This window comes from Schistocerca cancellata, chromosome 7, assembly GCF_023864275.1.
Source record: "Schistocerca cancellata isolate TAMUIC-IGC-003103 chromosome 7, iqSchCanc2.1, whole genome shotgun sequence".
Lineage (NCBI taxonomy): Eukaryota > Metazoa > Arthropoda > Insecta > Orthoptera > Acrididae > Schistocerca > Schistocerca cancellata.
This window is the reverse complement of record NC_064632.1, coordinates 227,931,490-227,952,204: the sequence shown is the minus strand read 5'-3', so window position 1 is coordinate 227,952,204 and position 20,715 is coordinate 227,931,490. Positions and strand designations below refer to the sequence as shown.

Below are 20,715 nucleotides of genomic sequence, written 5' to 3'. Positions count from 1 at the left end.
TTTCATCACTAATGCTCCTTGATGACGCTTAATTGTTAAATATACATGTAGCCTGGCTGTTACTGAGCATTCCCGATCGCATTAATATGCATAATACTTGGCTTAAACACGTAAAGGGAATGCACATATGTATTACAAGTCCAATCCGTATTTATGTTGAAGCATGCATTTCTCCCGGTGTTACCCTCGAGGTTTTGTCCTACGCTTGTATTCTGGCAATGAAGACCAAAAAGCTTCACTTGTACGTGATTTTTAATCATAATGCTCAGTTTCGTCCTACAGCAAAGCCAGTTTCGAGTGATAACGTAACGTGAATAACAAGCTGGGGTCAGTATTGTTATATCAGTGACAAGCATAAAGGAAACTGGAGCAGCATAGATCATAAACCCTTTTTCCACGCTTACAAAAAAAAAACATTAATGAACTTCAGAGAAAATAGAAATCGACTCGTATCTATGAAACTCTGAAGGAAGCATGGGCAGTGAGCAACATATAGTAAGAAAATGTGACAGTCTTTGACAGCCTTCGCTTTATAATTGATGAATTCCAATGTAAGTGAATGCTTCCGGCGTCAGTGTTGTTTTCTTGTATACTATACATAAACAGCTATCTCTCAGATCAGGGGAGATGGGTGGGTCACGGAAATACTGGAAAACCTGAACTAGCAGATCCTAAAAGAAAGACGGTAACTACACTACTGGCCATTAAAATTGCTGCACCACGAAGATGACGTGCTACAGACGCGAAATTTAACCGACAGGAAGAAGATTCTGTGATATGCAACTGATCAGCTTTTCAGAGCATTCACACAAGGCTGGCGCCGGTGGCGACACCTACAACGTGCTGACATGAGGAAAGTTTCCAACCGATTCCTCATACACAAACAGCAGTTGACCGGCGTTGCCTGGTGAAACGTTGTTGTGATGCCTCGTGTGAGGAGAAGAAATGCGTACCATCACGTTTCCGACTTTGATAAAGGTCGCATTGTAGCCTAACGCGATTGCGGTTTATCGTATCGCGACATTGCTGCTCGCGTTGGTCGAGATCCAATGACTGTTAGCAGAATATGGAATCGGTGGGTTCAGGAAGGTAATACGGAACGCCGTGCTGGATCCCAACGGCCTCGTATAACTAGCAGTCGAGATGACAGGTATCTTACCCGCATGGCTGTAACGGATCGTGCAGCCACGTCTCGATCCCTGAGTCAACAGATGGGGACGTTTGCAAGACAACAACCATCTGCACGAACAGTTCGACGACGTTTGCAGCAGCATGGACTATCAGCTCGGAGACCATGGCTACGGTTTCCCTTGACGCTGCATCACAGACAGGAGCACCTGCGATGGTGTACTCAACGACGAACATGGGTGCACGAATGGCAAAACGTCATTTTTTCGGATGAATCCAGGTTCTGTTTACAGCATCATGATGGTCGCATCCGTGTTTGGCGATATCGCGGTGAACGCACATGGGAAGCGTGTATTCGTCATCGCCATACTGGCGTATCACCCGGCGTGATGGTATGGGGAGCCATTGTTTACACGTCTTGGTCACCTCTTGTTCGCATTGACGGCACTTTGAACAATGGACGTAACATTTCAGATGTGTTACGACCCGTGGCTCTACCCTTTATTCGATCCCTGCGAAACCCTACATTTCAGTAGGATAATGCACGACCGCATGTTGCAGGTCCTGTACGGGTGTTTCTGGATATAGAAACTGTTCGACTGCTGCCCTGGCCAGCTCATTCTCCAGATCTCTCACCAACTGAAAACGTCTGGTCAATGGTGGCCGAGCAACTGGCTCGTCACAATACGCCAGTCACTACTCTTGATTAACTGTGGTAGTGTTGCAGCTGCATGGGCAGCTGTTCCTGTACACGTCATCCAAGCTCTGTTTGACTCAATGCCCAGGCGTATGAAGGCCGTTATTGCGGTCAGAGGTGGTTGTTCTGGGTACTGATTTCTCAGGATCTATACACCCAAGTTGCGTGAAAATGTAATCACATGTCAGTTCTAGTACAATATATTTGTCCAATGAATACCCGTTTATCAACTGCATTTCTTCTTGGTGTAGCAATTTTAATGGCCAGTAGTGTATTAGGTTAATGCATAAGTTCATACCCTTTTTATTTTGCAAGTTGGTATTCCGGTTGCTGTGGATTTATTTACCGATTGTCATTTTTACTTGTAGTTCGCTGTTGCTGTTTGAGTTTACGTATCGTCGTTTTCTCATTTGGGGATAGTGCGTGGAGCTGTGGACGCTAGAAAATGGAATCCCAAGTGATGAAATCGGAACATCTCCGACGTGTTCTTCTGTTTGAGCTCAGTGAAGGGGTGACAGCATCTGAGGCAGACAAAAACATTTGCGCCATGTATGGGGATAATGTCATTGGACAGAGCATGGCAAGGAAATGGTTTTCTCATTTTAGGGAAGCTCTTTTTAGCATTAGTGACTCTCCACGTTCACGGTATGATGAAGAATGTTTAAACGCATTAATCCACGTCAGTGTGCTGGAGAACTGGCATTTGTGATGAACTGTGATCATTCCACCATAGTGCGCAATGTGTGCACATTTGTGTGCGCAATGAGGAAGGTTCAAAAACCGGGTGTACGAGTACCGCATGCTCTAAGCCAAAATCACCAAAATCAGCGGGTGCCCATATGTGCATCTCTGCTTGGTTCGTGAACTACATCGACCATTCCTATCCTGTATCGTTACTGGTGACGAGAAATGGTGTATTTATGTTTGCGTAAGGAAAAGAAAGAAATGGTTGCGTTCAAACAAGCAGCAATTCCCCGTACAAAGACTTGCGCCTATCCACAAAAGAAAATGTTATGCATGTGGTGGAACAGCGGCGATCTGGTGTACTTCGAATTGCTTCCCCAAGGTGTAACTATCACTACTGACATTTACTGTTTTTTTTTTTTTTTTTTTTTTTTTTTTTTTTTTTTTAGTCCGAGGTGATAGGTTACAATACAGCATCACCGGTCTGTTGCGGTCTAACTGTGTTGGTGGGCCAGTAAATTTCCACTGTGCAGTGACTTTGTCACTGCAATTCACTTTGGAGGTGTGGCGGTGGGACTTGAGACGTCTTTCAGATGCAATTCAATAACAACGACTGCGAGAAGTGATGCTATTCCACTATAACGCCAGCCCGCATTCTGCTAGACCGAAGAAAAAAAACAAAGAGGAGTTTGGTTGGGAAGTCATTCCATACCTACCTTATTCACATGATCTTGCGCCCTCAAATTTTTTTCTCTGCCTCGTGATGACTGGGTGTTGTATGATGTCCTTAGGTTAGTTAGGTTTAAGTAGTTCTAAGTTCTAGGGGACTGATGACCATAGATGTTAAATCCCATAGAGCTCAGAGCCATTTGAACCATTTGAACCATCAAATTTTCACCTTTTCCGCTCTCTGTCGAACAACCTTCAAGGAACTTCCTTTCCGGATGAAAATGGGCTCTGAACATGGCACGGCGAGTGCTTCGCCTCAAAACCACGTGATCTGTACAGTTGCGAAATGGAAAAGTTACCGCAATGTTGGCGGACTGTTGTAAATAGTGAAGAAGAATATGTTATTGATTATTAAAGTCTCTTATGTGTATCTGCGCTGTTTATTAAACTCACGAAAAAAACGCTACGAACTTATGCACCAACCCAAAAGCCCGTGAAAAAATAATTGCTAATTTGAAAAGTCAGTATTAACAGAAGGCTCTAGGAATATACTACAGTCCTGCGCCCAGTGGTGTTCATGAAGACAAGATGAAACTAATTACGGTGCACTGAGGGGCAATTAAACAGTCGTACATCCTGCGCTCATTGCATGAGTGGAATGGGAATATGTAGAAACTACCATCTGCAGGATTACCGCAAGATAGCCGGCCGAAGTGGCCGTGCGGTTAAAGGCGCTGCAGTCTGGAACCGCAAGACCGCTACGGTCGCAGGTTCGAATCCTGCCTCGGGCATGGATGTTTGTGATGTCCTTAGGTTAGTTAGGTTTAACTAGTTCTAAGTTCTAGGGGACTAATGACCACAGCAGTTGAGTCCCATAGTGCTCAGAGCCATTTGAACCATTTTTTTTTTTTACCGCAAGATAGACAGGGGACGTTCTGTAACCATTGCAAGTCAGGGGAGAGGTACTGGCGGAATAAAGCCGCGAAGGCTGGTCATGAGTCGTGCGTGGATAGCTCTGTAGATAAGAGTATTACCCGCGAAAGACGACCTTCTGGGTTCGAGTCCCTGTCCATATATCATTATTAGACAAGGATCTTCAGTACTGAAATGGAAAGGCGCACTTCTCATGACTGAAACTGAAATACTTCTCTTTTTGTGAGTCACGCAGTGTTTCTACATGTAGATGACTACTCCAACCAGCAGCTCGTGGTCTAGTGTAAAGGAAATAGGAAATAAACTGACTAAACTTAAAGATTGGAAGAATGAATTATTGGCATTACTCTCCCAGGAAGATAATCCTGTTTTTAGGAAGACAACCGGAGCCATTTCGGTTGATGTCAAGTACGTATCAAACTCTGCTACAGACTGCTACCCAAATGAAGATCAGAAGGAAAAGCATCCGGACCAGACGAGATACCCTTAAGATTCTACAGTGATTATGCTAAAGAACTTGCCCCCTTTCTATCAGCAATTTATCGTAGATCGCTGGAAGAACGTAAAGTACCTAGCGACTGGAAGAAAGCGCAGGTCGTTCCCATTTTCAAGAAGGGTCATAAATCAGATGCGAATAATTATAGGCCTATTTCGCTTACGTCAATCTGTTGTAGAATAATGGAACATGTTTTGTGTTCTCGTATTATGACGTTCTTAGATAATACAAATCTCCTTCATCATAACCAACATGGATTCCTCAAACAGAGATCATGTGAAACTCAGCTCGCCCTATTTGCCCAAGAAATTCACAGTGCCGTAGACACTGGCGAGCAGATTGATGCCGTATTCCTGGACTTCAGGAAGGCATTTGATACGGTTCCGCACTTACGTTTAATGAAAAAAATACGAGCTTACGGAATATCGGACCAGGTTTGTGATTGGATTCAGGATTTCCTAGAAGAAAGAACTCAACATGTCATTCTTAACGGTTCAAAATCTGCAGATGTAGAGGTAATTTCGGGAGTACCGCAAGGAAGCGTGATAGGACCTTTATTGTTTACAATATACATAAATGACTTAGTTGACAACATCGGTAGCTCCGTGAGGCTATTTGCAGATGACACGGTTGTCTACAAGAAAGTAGCAACATCAGAAGACTCGTACGTACTCCAGGAAGACCTGCAGAGGATTAATGCATGGTGCGACAGCTGGCAGCTTTCCCTAAACGTAGATAAATGTAATATAATGCGCATACATAGGGGCAGAAATCCATTCCAGTACGATTATGCCATAGGTGGTAAATCATTGGAAGCGGTAACGACCGTAAAATACTGAGGAGTTACTATCCGGAGCGATCTGAAGTGGAATGATCACATAAAACAAATAGTGGGAAAAGCAGGCGCCAGGTTGAGATTCATAGGAAGAATTCTAAGAAAATGTGACTCATCGACGAAAGAAGTAGCTTACAAAACGCTTGTTCGTCCGATTCTTGAGTATTGCTCATCAGTATGGGACCCTTACCAGGTTGGATTAATAGAAGAGATAGACATGATCCAGCGAAAAGCAGCGCGATTCGTCATGGGGACATTTAGTCAGCGCGAGAGCGTTACGGAGATGCTGAACAAGCTCCAGTGGCGGACACTTCAAGAAAGGCGTTACGCAATACGGAGAGGTTTATTATCGAAATTACGAGAGAGCACATTCCGGGAAGAGATGGGCAACATATTACTACCGCCCACATATATCTCGCGTAATGATCACAACGAAAAGATCCGAGAAATTAGAGCAAATACGGAGACTTACAAGCAGTCGTTCTTCCCACGCACAATTCGTGAATGGAACAGGGAAGGGGGGATCAGATAGTGGTACAATAAGTACCCTCCGCCACACACCGTAAGGTGGCTCGCGGAGTATAGATGTAGATGTAGAAGTGTCATTGACAGGTATCTGTCCAGTTGTTGCTCTTGGGATACCAAAGCCGACAACCTCAACATGTATTCGACCTGGAGTGAGAACATTTGCAACATATGGAACTGAAGAAACACAAGTCTTGTCTTTACCGTAACTTCAGACACTCGTACTGTTGACACAATAGGAATTAGAGAAACTTCAAATTGGAAACGAAAAGGAAAAGCTCGAAAAACTGCAGGACAAATGCACTCAAACGGGTTATTGATATGAAACATAAATATGTATTGTTAAACTTTCGTATTACCATATCCTTCCCATTCCTTTCTTTATTGTCTAAAAGGAAGAAATAAAAATACAATTCATATATTTTTCTTGCTCTCTTGCAATTAGGTGACCTTCAACTATAATTATATTGCTTATATGTTACTTATTACATCTGAATAGTACACAGTTAAACCAAGTAAAAACACGTAAATAAATCCAGGCATTTTCTATCGCTTCTGCTAACCACGAACATTCCTTCCACTGCTTTCCAATTGCCTCTTGGTAGGCTGTGCAAGGTCCCCTCGCTTCTAAACTGATACTGTTATTACTCAGCTTAGCCGCGAGTCCGTTGAGGGTGGTATATGTGACGTGTAGTATAACTGGTCAGCATTTCCACCCAGAATTTGCGACTGTAAGTCGGACCTTCCTTGACCCGCATTGGTGGGTCGTGTCGTCGGATTTCCTCCTACCAGTGCGCAGTGCAGCTCTCGTAAATGTCGTCCCATGCATCGCCATGGTACGGAGTGATGGACCGGGTCCCACCTCAGTCTTACGGGTAACGTAGCTGTATCTTACATGTCAGATAAATCTAGCCCGATCGGAAAAGCCAAGAGACATCTTGGCATATTAGAATCTACAAAGTTTATTCGCATATAACTTAGATACATCCAAAAATCACGCAAGACATCTCATTTTTATTCACATAACTCATTAACTCATTTGTAAAGTAATCTGATGATGGAAACTGTTTTATAAATGGGAGTTCTAGTCTTTAAATATTCAAGGTTTTAGCAGGGGCGGTGGCAATTGGGGGGGGGGGGGGCATAGGGGCTACAACACCCCCTCCATATGTAGTAGCATATTACACTGGATAAAATGACTTCAGAAATCAGCGAATATATTGTATATTACTTCAATAGATTCACTCATTTTTTTTTTATAATTATGTAGTAATATAGGTTGCAATGTATTTCAAATACATTTTAACAAAAGAATCGGAGCGGCAAATAGCTTGCTATATAAACCAATAAATATCATTAAATGGGCGCCTTATTATTTATTAATATACTTTGGGTGTATATTAATGTACGAGTACCACTTACAATAATAAAGAAAGCTAAATAAGCCGGGTATGCCTACCAACACTTAAATTGCTGATTCCAGACAAAAACTTCGAAATCGCCGGACATCTGGGTCAAATGGTATTATTTTCCTGGGCACACACATTCTGTAGACACGTTGTTACTCTGAACTCCAAAACAGTTACCAAAAACTAAAATTGAAACAAATGAGCCCTCAGTCACAATTTTTTAGTCTTATTAACGAGGTTTCAACACTTCTAAGAGTGCCATCTATAACATAATTACAAATGTATGGGAAGAAAATTTCTTTTATATAAAAAAGTGTAAGTACTGACTAACGAAACAAGACAGAGACAGTATTTACATGTCACGTATAAAATAAATAACAGAGCAGAAGGGCTTTAGTCACAAAATATTTAAAAGGAATGTGTGAAGGCGAGCCTCTAAGGGCTGCTCATACCTGTACAGCCACAGTCCGTTGCAACTTGTAAGTACTGTCTCTGTCTTGTATCGTTAGTCAGTACTTACGCTTTTTTATGTAAAAAAATTTTCTTCCCACAAATTTGTAATTATGTTAAAGACCACTTTAAATGTCTAAATTCTGATGAAGGCATCTTAGAAGTGTTGAAACCTGGTTAATAAGACTAAAAAATTGTGAGCGAGGGCTCATTTGTTTCAATTTTAATTTATAAACGGTCACTGAACCAAGCAGCCATGTTCAATACCAAAACCTACTTTAGGCAATACCAAATTTTACCAATTTGTCGGTGGAGGACTCCAATTCTCCTTTTGCTAAGCGATATTCTACTCCCCCATCCCCCTCCCACCGCCATTAGTCCCCTCCCCCTTGACCGACTTCTAGAATAGCCCCTGTGTTTTATTGGCATCTGCTTAAGTAGGCAGGATTCAGTGAAATATTTTAACATTCGGAGGAGACTGTTAGTGGTTGCAATTTCGTGAAGAGATCTCACGTCTGTGTTTTAATGAGGGGCATGTCAAATCGCTCTCCTCTATTGTGTGACAATAGAAAACGATCTACCAGTCTTTGATCTTTTCCGATATCCTCCGTCAATCGTATCTGTTAAGGATCCCATACCGTGTAGCAATACTCGAGGATGGAAAAGCATATTGTAAGCAGTCTTTTTAGTTCATTTGTTACAGCTTATAAACATTCCGCCGATAAAAAGCACTCGTTTGTTCGCCTTCCGCACATTTTCATAGAGGGTTTTCATCCCTAACTACTTAGTTGAACTCCTTTTGGTATGTTTGAGCAGAGCGAGACCAAAACTCCCTAGAAATAACGCAGTGGATTTTTGTACGAATTTTCGTAGACAAATGAAGAGCGGGAAATGGACAAATGGGGTATCACATTGGCGAGAGTGACGTCCAGATTTGCAATGAAACTCTGAATGCTTGAAAGTAATCGGTGTAATTAAGAAAAACTGAATTAGTTATTTGACAGAAAATTTTTATCGGAATTTTTATTCCCAAATGATGAGTGGGAGATGGACAAATGATCATACTGAGCAGGATGAGGTCCAGTGTGCAAAAACATTAATAAGACTAATTAAGAAAAACTTAGTGATTTGAGGGAATATTGAAATATTTCATAAAAAATTGCTGCTAGCTATGTAAATGAAGTGTCAAAAAGTTCGAGGCCCAGCAATCTTGTGCATAAAAATTTACGTTGCTATGGTATTTAACTGTCAAAAAACGTTGAAACAAAAAATTCTGAAAAATCAGTCAATGGTTTTGTGAAATAATTTTGCTAAAATTAAGAAATAAAACAGATTATAAAAAGATTTTAGACACCTTTGAATGATGCCACATAACAGCAGACTTCACAGTCTTCATAATCCCCCTGCAATCCACCAGACAAATATCCTCTAGTGATCTTTAAATTCTGTGTTAAACACTGAACTTTAAATTATTGATTGACACCTCATTTGCTATACATGATTTCGAATATCATTCAAGACGTGTCAAATGTTTCTCTAATCATTTTTATTTCTTACTCTTAGATTAATCATTTCACAGAACATGTGACTGGCTCTTTTTTTTTCAAAAAACGTTTTATGCCAATACTGTACACAAACGTATTGCACTGCATTAACTTGAAAATGTTGAATTAAGCTTGTAAAATTCTTAATATATCAATAAAAATGTTCTGAAAAAATGGTGAACTGTTTTAACTTTCCAGGAGGCTTCAACATTTAGCTCTTTCATAGTTTTAATACCCTTGTTCAAATAACAATATTATTTTATGAATAAAACCCTCTAGATCGTTAAATAAAATTATTTATTACAACGTTTAGATATCTGCCATCATCAGATACCTGCAGTTAAGATGAAAGAAACATAAAGAGTGACAGGCGTTTGTTATAAAACATCAAGCTCCAAAAAATTAAAAAAACAACTTAGAAAGTTCACTCACCAAAACATTCTTAGCCTCTAAACAAGGTTCAGTGGCAATATAATAATCTATATATAATCGTGGTATCAACTAATAATTTAAAAGTTATTCAGAGATATAAGTTCATCTGATCCTAACTGCAGTTATCTGATGATGACACATGCTGAAAAATCAGATGAATAAAGACATTTTATTTAGCCGTCTAGGCGATTCTGTTCATTAATTATACATGATGGTTGCAGTCTCTTACTGGAAATTTATTTACTTGATTAAAAACTATAATTATTTATGTTTTTGTAATGTTTCTCATGAAATAAACAACAGTAAAGCGCTACTCTATAGCACTTTTTGGTCATCAGTCTTCTGGCTGGTCTGATGTGGCCCACCACAAATTCCCCTCCTGTGCCAACCTTTTAATTATTTGTTTGACGAATTCCAGTTGTATCTTCCTCAACACTTTTTATCCTCTACAGCTCCCTCTAGCACCATGGAGGTTATTCCCTGATGTCTTAACAAATCTCCTATCATCCTTTTCCTTCTTCTTTTGAGTGTTTTCCATATATTCCTTCTTCTCCAATTCCATATAGAACCTCCACATTCCTTACCTTATCAGTCCACCTAATTTTCAACATTCATCTGTAGCACTGCATCTCAAAGACAGTCATTCTCTCTTTTTCCAGTTTTCCCACAGCCCATGCCTCACTACCACACAGTGCTATGCTGCAAATGTACATTCTCAGAAATTTCTTTCTCAAATTAAAATCTATGTTTGATACTAGCAGACTTCTCTTAGCCATGAAAGCCCTTTTTGCCAGTGCTAATCCACTTTATGTCCTCCTTCCTCGGTCCATTATGTGTTATTTTGCTACCTAGGTACGAGAATTCCTTAACTTCGTCTACTTTGCGATCCCCAATTCCAGTTTTAAGTTTCTCACGGTTCTCATTTCTACTACTTCTCATTACTTTCATCTTTCTTCAATTTACTCTCAACCCCTATCCCATATTTGTGTTCATTAGACTGTTCATTCTGTTCAACACATCCTGTAATTCTTCTTCACTTTCACTGATGATAGCAATGTCATCAGCGAATTTTATTAATGATATCCTTTCATCTTGACTTTTAATTCCACTCTTGAACCTTTCTTTTATTTCCCTCTTTGCTTCTTCGACATATAGATTGGACAGTAGGGGTCAAATAATACAACACTGTCCGCCCCCGGTAGCTGAGTGGTCAGCGTGACAGAATGTCAATCCTAAGGGCCCAGGTTCGATTCCAAGCTGGATCGGAGATTTTCTCCGCTCAGGGTGCTGTGTTGTCTTCATCACCATTTCATTCCCATCGACGCGCAAGTCGCCGAAGTGGCGTCAAATCGAAAGACTCGGCGAGTGGTCTACCTGACGGGAGGCCCTAGTCACACGACATTAGAATACAACCCTGCCTTACACTCTTTTTAATCCGAACACTTCGTTTCTTCTACTCTTACTAGTCCCTCTTAGTTCTTGTACATTACCCGCTATTTTTCTTGCACCATTTTACATTGTCGAACGCTTACCGCCGGTCGACAAATCCGATGGACGTATTTTGATTTGCTTCAGTCTTGTTTCCATTATCAACCTCAACATCGGAACTGCCTCTCTGGTTGCTTTGCCTTTCCCGAAGGCATACTGATCGCCATCTAACAGATCCTCAGTTTTCTTTTCCATTCATAGCCCTAAAAAATTCCAGGAGAAACATTGGATGTTTTGTACGCTACAGGCGTTGGACCGCGACCCGCCGGATGGCCGACCGCACTGGCGCTTCACGGCTTTCGCTCAGGACGAGGCTGGCCAAGGGCAGGTGGGCTACACCGACATCCACGTGGCCGTCTCAGACGTCAACGACAACGCGCCCGTCTTCCCGCAGCCCGTCTACTGGGGCTCCGTCGTCGAGAACAGCTCCGCCGGTGAGGCATCAAAAGCCAACTAACAGAAAGTAGCGCTTGAGAATAAATTACGTTGACCACACAGGTAATGTTGTGGCTGACCAATTATCTTTTTATTTCCTTGCAACATCAGTGTACAGTCGACTCTCGATAATTCAAAAATTCGAGTTATCTTCAAAAGCTTCGAATAACTGAGGACCATTTTAATGAAACTCAACAAACATCGTTTACAGAATTTTACAGGAGAGGTATTTTTTAGTTGTACGCAATATCGTTCGTTCAAAAAATTTTAAAAATTGATGAAGGAATAAATGAAGTTCATCTAATCTCCTTAACTGATAAAAATATTTAGAAATTATAAAATTTTAACAAAACTAGCATATCCACGTTTCCATGTGCTATACCGGAGCCAAGGTAGCCCCTGAGGGCCGGCAACTCATATTACACCACAGAGGACGAGGTTGTCTATGCCCAAGAAGTACCAAAAGTACCATGGTAAACACCGGCTATTTACATACAAGATAATGGAAACAGACATTCCGAGCACTACTTCCTGCAGGGGGAGCTCGAGCCACAGTCTGCAGGAAGTATCACTACACCAAAACATGATTGGCTGGAGACAGCTATTTAGGGGCTAGAACCAGCCCCGAAGTACAGTTCACTCCGGATGCCGACCTCGTTTACTTCGACTGTTGAAGATTACGTCTTCGTCTCGGAATCGGAATGTTACTAGTCGGTGTGTGTGTTACCACGAACTTTTGTGGAAAATTAGAAGTTAACTTTTGTTTGCCTCAATTAGGAGACTTTTACTGTCATCGTTATTGTTACCTTTAGTTTGTTGTTCAGTCATCAACCTTGTTAACTTACACCAATAAAAGTTGTGTTTGTGAAAAATTGCGAATTGTCAGTCACAACACCATGCGTGTTTCTTTTTTAGCGCTAGAGTACTTTCACATTTTTAATTGTATCTTTGCAAAGGGGCGAGGGAGTTCTAAAATTCATGAGATCTTTTTACGCAGAAATTGATGCTCTGTAACTTTAATGTATGACACTTCTCACATGGAGTAGCCACTTTTGAGTCACAGGCGTTGGAAACAGCAAAAATCACTTTTCCGACGAACTGGCAAAATAATTTCCTTGAAGCAACTGTCTACAGCTGTCATGTGCTTGAAATAGTGCACTGCCAACCACCAACTGTACCAACACAACCTTATTCATCTACCAGCTTTGGTTCATAAAACCACTATCACTGGAGGAAAAGCTGGACATAAGTGATTTACACATACTATTCGCACTTCATATAAACTTGTCTCTGTCTTGATTCACACAATATCTGCTAGTCATTGCAACGATTTACGTCAGAAGATCACGATCATAAACTTGAAATATTTCAAACTGGTAAAAAGTGTCGATCTTTGACGGTTGAACCGATTTTAACACGTAACTAGGCCATTCTACGCAAAATTGTATGCTCTTTCATTCTGGTGTTATGGAAATTTTTTTGTAGAATACACTCCTGGAAATGGAAAAAAGAACACATTGACACCGGTGTGTCAGACCCACCATACTTGCTCCGGACACTGCGAGAGGGCTGTACAAGCAATGATCACACGCACGGCACAGCGGACACACCAGGAACCGCGGTGTTGGCCGTCGAATGGCGCTAGCTGCGCAGCATTTGTGCACCGCCGCCGTCAGTGTCAGCCAGTTTGCCGTGGCATACGGAGCTCCATCGCAGTCTTTAACACTGGTAGCATGCCGCGACAGCGTGGACGTGAACCGTATGTGCAGTTGACGGACTTTGAGCGAGGGCGTATAGTGGGCATGCTGGAGGCCGGGTGGACGTACCGCCGAGTTGCTCAACACGTGGGGCGTGAGGTCTCCACAGTACATCGATGTTGTCGCCAGTGGTCGGCGGAAGGTGCACGTGCCCGTCGACCTGGGACCGGACCGCAGCGACGCACGGATGCACGCCAAGACCGTAGGATCCTACGCAGTGCCGTAGGGGACCGCACCGCCACTTCCCAGCAAATTAGGGACACTGTTGCTCCTGGGGTATCGGCGAGGACCATTCGCAACCGTCTCCATGAAGCTGGGCTACGGTCCCGCACACCGTTAGGCCGTCTTCCGCTCACGCCCCAACATCGTGCAGCCCGCCTCCAGTGGTGTCGCGACAGGCGTGAATGGAGGGACGAATGGAGACGTGTCGTCTTCAGCGATGAGAGTCGCTTCTGCCTTGGTGCCAATGATGGTCGTATGCGTGTTTGGCGCCGTGCAGGTGAGCGCCACAATCAGGACTGCATACGACCGAGGCACACAGGGCCAACACCCGGCATCATGGTGTGGGGAGCGATCTCCTACACTGGCCGTACACCACTGGTGATCGTCGAGGGGACACTGAATAGTGCACGGTACATCCAAACCGTCATCGAACCCATCGTTCTACCATTCCTAGACCGGCAAGGGAACTTGCTGTTCCAACAGGACAATGCACGTCCGCATGTATCCCGTGCCACCCAACGTGCTCTAGAAGGTGTAAGTCAACTACCCTGGCCAGCAAGATCTCCGGATCTGTCCCCCATTGAGCATGTTTGGGACTGGATGAAGCGTCGTCTCACACGGTCTGCACGTCCAGCACGAACGCTGGTCCAACTGAGGCGCCAGGTGGAAATGGCATGGCAAGCCGTTCCACAGGACTACATCCAGCATCTCTACGATCGTCTCCATGGGAGAATAGCAGCCTGCATTGCTGCGAAAGGTGGATATACACTGTACTAGTGCCGACATTGTGCATGCTCTGTTGCCTGTGTCTATGTGCCTGTGGTTCTGTCAGTGTGATCATGTGATGTATCTGACCCCAGGAATGTGTCAATAAAGTTTCCCCTTCCTGGGACAATGAATTCACGGTGTTCTTATTTCAATTTCCAAGAGTGTATATTGGTTTTGAATTATAAGTGAAGAAATGAAAAGGTTCATAAATTTCATGCTTTTTCGGCCCTCAGGAGTTTAGCACAAAAATATTCCCACTCATTTAACTCTTACTTGGCATGCCTAACGTCGATTAAAATTATTTCCAGCCTCTCCATATTAATTGGCCAGCAGAAGCATAATGTGTCTACACTAATTATAGTAAGAGTGTATCATGTTCAAATTTTGTTATATTCACATATGGGGTATCTCTAAAACGAATAAGATCGTTGAAAACATCTTGCTTTGCTTGTTTTTCCTTTGTTGTTTCAACATGATTATAGCCTATATTCATATATTTATTTGAGGGTTTAATCACGCACTTCACTCTTTTGACGTTGACGACTCCTGCTTTATGTTGCACTTTTCACCTCCTGAGCTGTTTCAGAATTTAAAAATGATGTTTCAACAAGAGCGTACTACTACAACTACTAAAGCCCGGTCCACACGCAACGATCTGTCTGCGCAGACATCGGCGCAGATGTCTGTACATGCAAAAGATCGCTGCAAATGTGGTGTGTTCACACGACACAAACCCCAATCTACTACTCGCCCGCCATCTGTCGGTGTAGAAAAGAAATATCAGTGTCAAGCGACTACGCTCCCCGTAAACGTCAAAAATTTAATTCAGTTATTTTGAAATATAGAATTGGAGGAAGTTCTGTTGTGGTCTGTGTTCGCAACTTGTGTTGCAAAAAACTTTCAGACCAACCGCAGGAAACAGAGAAAGGGGTCAAAATGGTGTAGAGAGTGGCTGCTAAAGCGAAAGCAGTCTTCTCACGTAAATTTACTGCGAGAGTTACAGGGCGAACTTAACGACTGGCGAAATTACAGGGCTATTACAAATGATTGAAGCGATTTCATAAATTCACTGTAGCTCCATTCATTGACATATGGTCACGACACACTACAGATACGTAGAAAAACTCATAAAGTTTTGTTCGGCTGAAGCCGCACTTCAGGTTTCTGCCGCCAGAGCGCTCGAGAGCGCAGTGAGACAAAATGGCGACAGGAGCCGAGAAAGCGTATGTCGTGCTTGAAACGCACTCACATCAGTCAGTCATAACAGTGCAACGACACTTCAGGACGAAGTTCAACAAAGATCCACCAACTGCTAACTCCATTCGGCGATGGTATGTGCAGTTTAAAGCTTCTGGATGCCTCTGTAAGGGGAAATCAACGGGTCGGCCTCCAGTGAGCGAAGAAACGGTTGAACGCGTGCAGGCAAGTTTCACGTGTAGCCCACGGAAGTCGAGGAATAAAGCAAGCAGGGACCTAAACGTACCACAGCCGACGGTTTGGAAAATCTTACGGAAAAGGCTAAAGCAGAATGCCAGTTCAGCATTTCTTAAACAGGAGATTGGAAAACCGATGGATCGGTCGTGGTGGAGATCATGATCAGCAATTCATGTCATGGCCTCCACGCTCTCCCGACTTAACCCCATGCGATTTCTTTCTGTGGGGTTATGTGAAAGATTCAGTGTTTAAACCTCCTCTACCAAGAAACGTGCCAGAATTGCGAGCTCGCATCAACGATGCTTTCGAACTCATTGATGGGGAAATGCTGCGCCAAGTGTGGGAGGAACTTGATTATCGACTTGATGTCTGCCGAATCAATAAAGGGGCACATATCGAACATTTGTGAATGCCTAAAAAAACTTTTTGAGTTTTTGTATGTGTGTGCAAAGCGTTGCGAAAATATCTCAAATAATAAAGTTATTGTAGAGCTGTGAAATCGCTTCAATCATTTGTAATAACCCTGTATTTGCGGATGGATGTCGAAACTTATCTTTATCTCTTAAAGCTTGTAACACCTCATATTATGAGAAAAAATACTTATATGAGAAGGGCAATTTCTCCTCATGAACGGCTGGCGGTAACATTAAGATTCCTAGCAACAGGAAGGAGCTACAAGGATTTGGAATTTTCAACTGCAATATCGAAACAAGCGTTGAGTGAAATAATATCCAACACATGTGAAGCTATTTACGCTGTCCTGAAGGATAAGTTCATGAAGGCGAGTCAAGTGAATTAAGTCTGTCCAGTTACAGATAATATTTTTGGTGTTGCAGACGTGTTTCAAACACAGTAGGCCTATGTTATTAGAGATTATATACCTACACGGCCAGTGAGCTATGGTTTACTTTGTTTCTGAGTAGGTATTTTCAGTTCGCTACTGTGTAGAAGCAACCTCTTACAAACTATTGTTCCAGGATAAAAAACAGTTCGCAACGATTTTTTTATTACTGTTCCTCTGTAGTAAAGCAGTGGCTCAACATCAAAGAGAATTAAGCGGGACAATATGAATTGTTGTTCAACAAAATATTAGCAAACAGTTGGCTTATCTTGTAGAATGTTGTTCGATTGCCTGGCAATAAACACATGCAAATGTAAAGGCTATTAAATTCAGCTTTTAAATTTTATTTTCTAAGTATATGTAAAAGAGGGATTAGTTGAGTTTAAAGGAATCTTGAAAATGCAGATGTCGAGTTTTGTGAAACTTGACTATATTCATGTGCACTACAACTGAAAATATTCAGTTATGTCGTATTTTCTTTTAGCAATTGTGTGGGGGTTCGCATTAAAGTAGCAGAAACCGTTGAAAATGCATTTTGAAGAAAAAAATGGGGTTTGTTGAGTTTTGTTACAATGGCCCTCTATTAAGACTTCGATTTGACGAAAGTGCGATTGGTCAAAGAGGAATCAAGAAAAGGTCGAAGTCGAAAATGAAAGTTAAAAATCTTACTTTCGTTTCAGTAACATTCACATTTTCTTACAAATAAACAAATAGAACACAAAAGTTTCAATTTTATTTGGCAAAGAGGTAAGTTAACATTTACTGCTTCAGTGACTGACCTCCATTGTGTCCAAGAGTGTCTACAGAATTTTTTTCAGGTGGGAAGAGGGAGGGGAGGGGGAGCCTGTCAATTTCGAGATATATCGTTCCATAAGAACGCTATTTTATAGGAGATACGAAAAACTTGTTATGTCCCAGAGACTTGATTGCTATTCACTAAATACAAGAGTAAAAACTCTGTTCTCCAATTTCCTTGTGGGCAGGAGGGAGGGGGATTTGAGTACAAATGTTCCTCCAGGCAGACGCCTACTAGCGGATCTGCTCAATCGCATTTCTGTTCTTGCTAAAGCTGGAAATACATCACCGTCTACTTCTGTTCTAAGGATGTATATGCACAATGTTTCTAATGACGAAACTGCCGCTTTTTGAGCCGCAGATGGAACAAGCTCTGCTTCTTCTTCATAAAAATGATGTTGTCGGGTTCGCTTCTTTCCTCTGTTTGATTGGTTTTCAGCACTCTAATCTTTCTGCTTCAGAACTGTTGACAGTGTGGATGGTGAAATTCCGGAAGTTTTTGCTACATCCTTTCTTTTTCACTTCACATTCCACGGCTCCAGCAATACATGTTCTTCTGACGTTATTTTTACAACTAATTTATGTACTGTTACCCTTCATTCACTGTTCAGTAAACAAATACAAAAACAATTGACGAAACAATTCGAATTCCAGAATGTTAGCCGCTATCTTAGTATTATAGTAAGTTTGGAATTGTCGAGATTTTGTCATGCAGCCGGACAATTTCGATTTATCGAAATATCGTTTATCGAGGCTCGAATTGCAAGAGTCGACTTTATACACCGTCTGACCAAATCATCAAAACTCAAAAGTATGCGGGATTGAGTGCTGGATGTTACGAGAGGCTAACCGACCAGTATACAAGGTGGTGGGGAATACTATGTTGCCTGCTAAAACGTTAAGACCATATTCAAAGTTAGCGAAAAGGTAGTTCATCTGGAGTAAATGTCAGCAAGACAAACAAACACTCCTCCTCCTCATACTCAGTCCATGGAGGGGTTCAGTCAACTATTTAGCTCCAGCCGGCCTGTGCTGTCGATAGAGAACATAGAACCTAGAGAAGAAATAACAGCAGAATGGGTCGGTCAGGGGAGGTCAGTAATTCGAATGTGAACTGTCCATTGGCTGTCACCTGAATAACAAATCCATCAGGAGCATTTTAACCGATGTAAGGCTGCCCAAGTCGACTATTGATGAAGGGATTGTGACATGGAAACGCGATGGCACAACCACAGTTAAAGCAAGGCCAGGCAGACTTCGCCAACAGACGTCGTTGGACAGTGGATTGATCCCCACAGTTAAAGCAAGGCCAGGCAGACTTCGCCAACAGACGTCGTTGGACAGTGGATTGATCTAAACGAGTAGTTCTGAGTGATTACTCGTGCTATACCTCGTGGCACTCCGATGGAAAGCCTTGAGTTTGACGAATGCCTGAGGGACTTTGCCTGCTATCATGTGTAAGCACAGAGGAGGAAGTGTATATGGTATGAGGGTGTTTTTTGTGGTTATGGTGTGGATGTCTTATTGCGCTTAATAAAAGGCTGTGTGCGGAAGGATTTGAACACATATTACAATATTGTATACCATGTACAGTAAAAGAACAGTTCGGAGTCGATGGGTTTTTGTATCAACATGACAATGCACCCAGTCATAAAGGAGCAATTGCGAGACATTGATTTGTGGGCAGTAACATTAATGAAATGGACTGCCCAACATAGACTCCCAACCTGAACTCAGTGGTACACCTTTGGGATGAGTTAGAACATCGAAATCACTCCAGACTTCTCTGGTTTTGGCTCCTGGGGAAAAATGGGCTGGCATTCCTCAGCACACATTCAGACAATCTATTGAAAGTGTCAGCAGCTGAGTTCAAGAATCGTAAAGGCGATGGGAGGACATGCCCCATATTAATTTCCGCTAATGGGTGACCAGATACTTTTGATCAGATAATTTATACAGAGTGATTCAGCTAAGTTGTTCACCAGAAATATTTCCGGAACTGTTTAAGATATCGTAATCTTGCCTGCACTTAGACGAACTGTAAGAAAGTCCTTACTAACCAACACACACTGGGGGGACAAAAAATCATGAAATAGTGATATGCCCATGTACAGATGGCGGTGATATAACATACACAAGGTATAGAAGGGCAGTGCATTGGTGGAGCTGTCATTTATACTCAAGTGATTCATGTGAAGAAGTTTTCAACATCACAGATCCATAGGGCGTCATCTCAAACTCATACTGTGCAGCTTGTAACTTATCAGGAGGAAACTGCCGGGTTCTTATGGCCACAGTTTGCCCTGGTGTTGTTTGGATATGGTGTTGAGTTGAAAGGCTTCTTTTGATCTTCATCAGCACTGGGTCCATTAGCACTGGGGATTCTCGCTACTGCTGTCCTTACCACAGCCTTGACAGCAGAAGTAGGGGTAGATGTATGGTCCCAGTCCTGTGAGGTAGCAGTGCACCATAAGCGTCGCACCAGTTCGAATGTTTTGTTCAACTCACATTGTGTAGCAAACACATCTATTTAGTTCAGCGTTGCTATCTTGTAACACCATTACGGCAAACTATTCCTCATTATATTATCTTTGCTTTACATCCTTTGTACATCTGTCTCAACTCTGAGGCTCCCACTAATGCAGGCGGTGTAGAATCAGAAATCTTCTCGCATAATGCACATGTGTGCATTATACATTTAAGTGATTGTGACATTGAATACTTGACATCCAGTGTGGAAGGTGTGGACAGCCCAGAAATCTTCGCATGATGTAAATCAGCAGCATCATACAACATACAACCTGTCACAGTAGAAAGGAGGGGAGAGAAAGGTACTCTGATTAAACAACAGTTTAATAAATCCAGCATCACAAAAAAATGATGTAGAAAATTGGCCCCCAATATTGGATCATTCACATCTGCGATAATAAATGGCAAAGTAGGGCAGAAGTCATCATCCAATTCTAAAATCAACTCCATTGTCCTGAATGTCTCAATTATTACTGAATTGTTAGCAGCCAAGAGAAGTGGAAATGTTGTAGTACATGAGCAGTGTTTATTCTACCTCTTTGGATATACACATAGGGTAAAGTGGGGTAAGTGTAACCATGGGGTTAGTGTAACAACAGCTTATGGTACCTTAAAGAAGTTGTATTTTTACCTGTGACCTATCA

At 42.1% G+C, this 20,715-nt stretch overlaps 1 protein-coding gene across 1 annotated transcript in view; it reads left to right on the top strand.

Annotated features, from left to right (window-relative positions):
- Positions 1-20,715, top strand: part of LOC126092710 (neural-cadherin-like) — a 278,129-nt gene that overhangs the window by 100,231 nt on the left and 157,183 nt on the right. Inside the window, exon 4 of the mRNA XM_049908433.1 lies at positions 11,538-11,724. Coding sequence (XP_049764390.1) covers positions 11,538-11,724 — 187 coding nt within the window. The remainder of the gene's footprint in view (positions 1-11,537; positions 11,725-20,715) is intronic.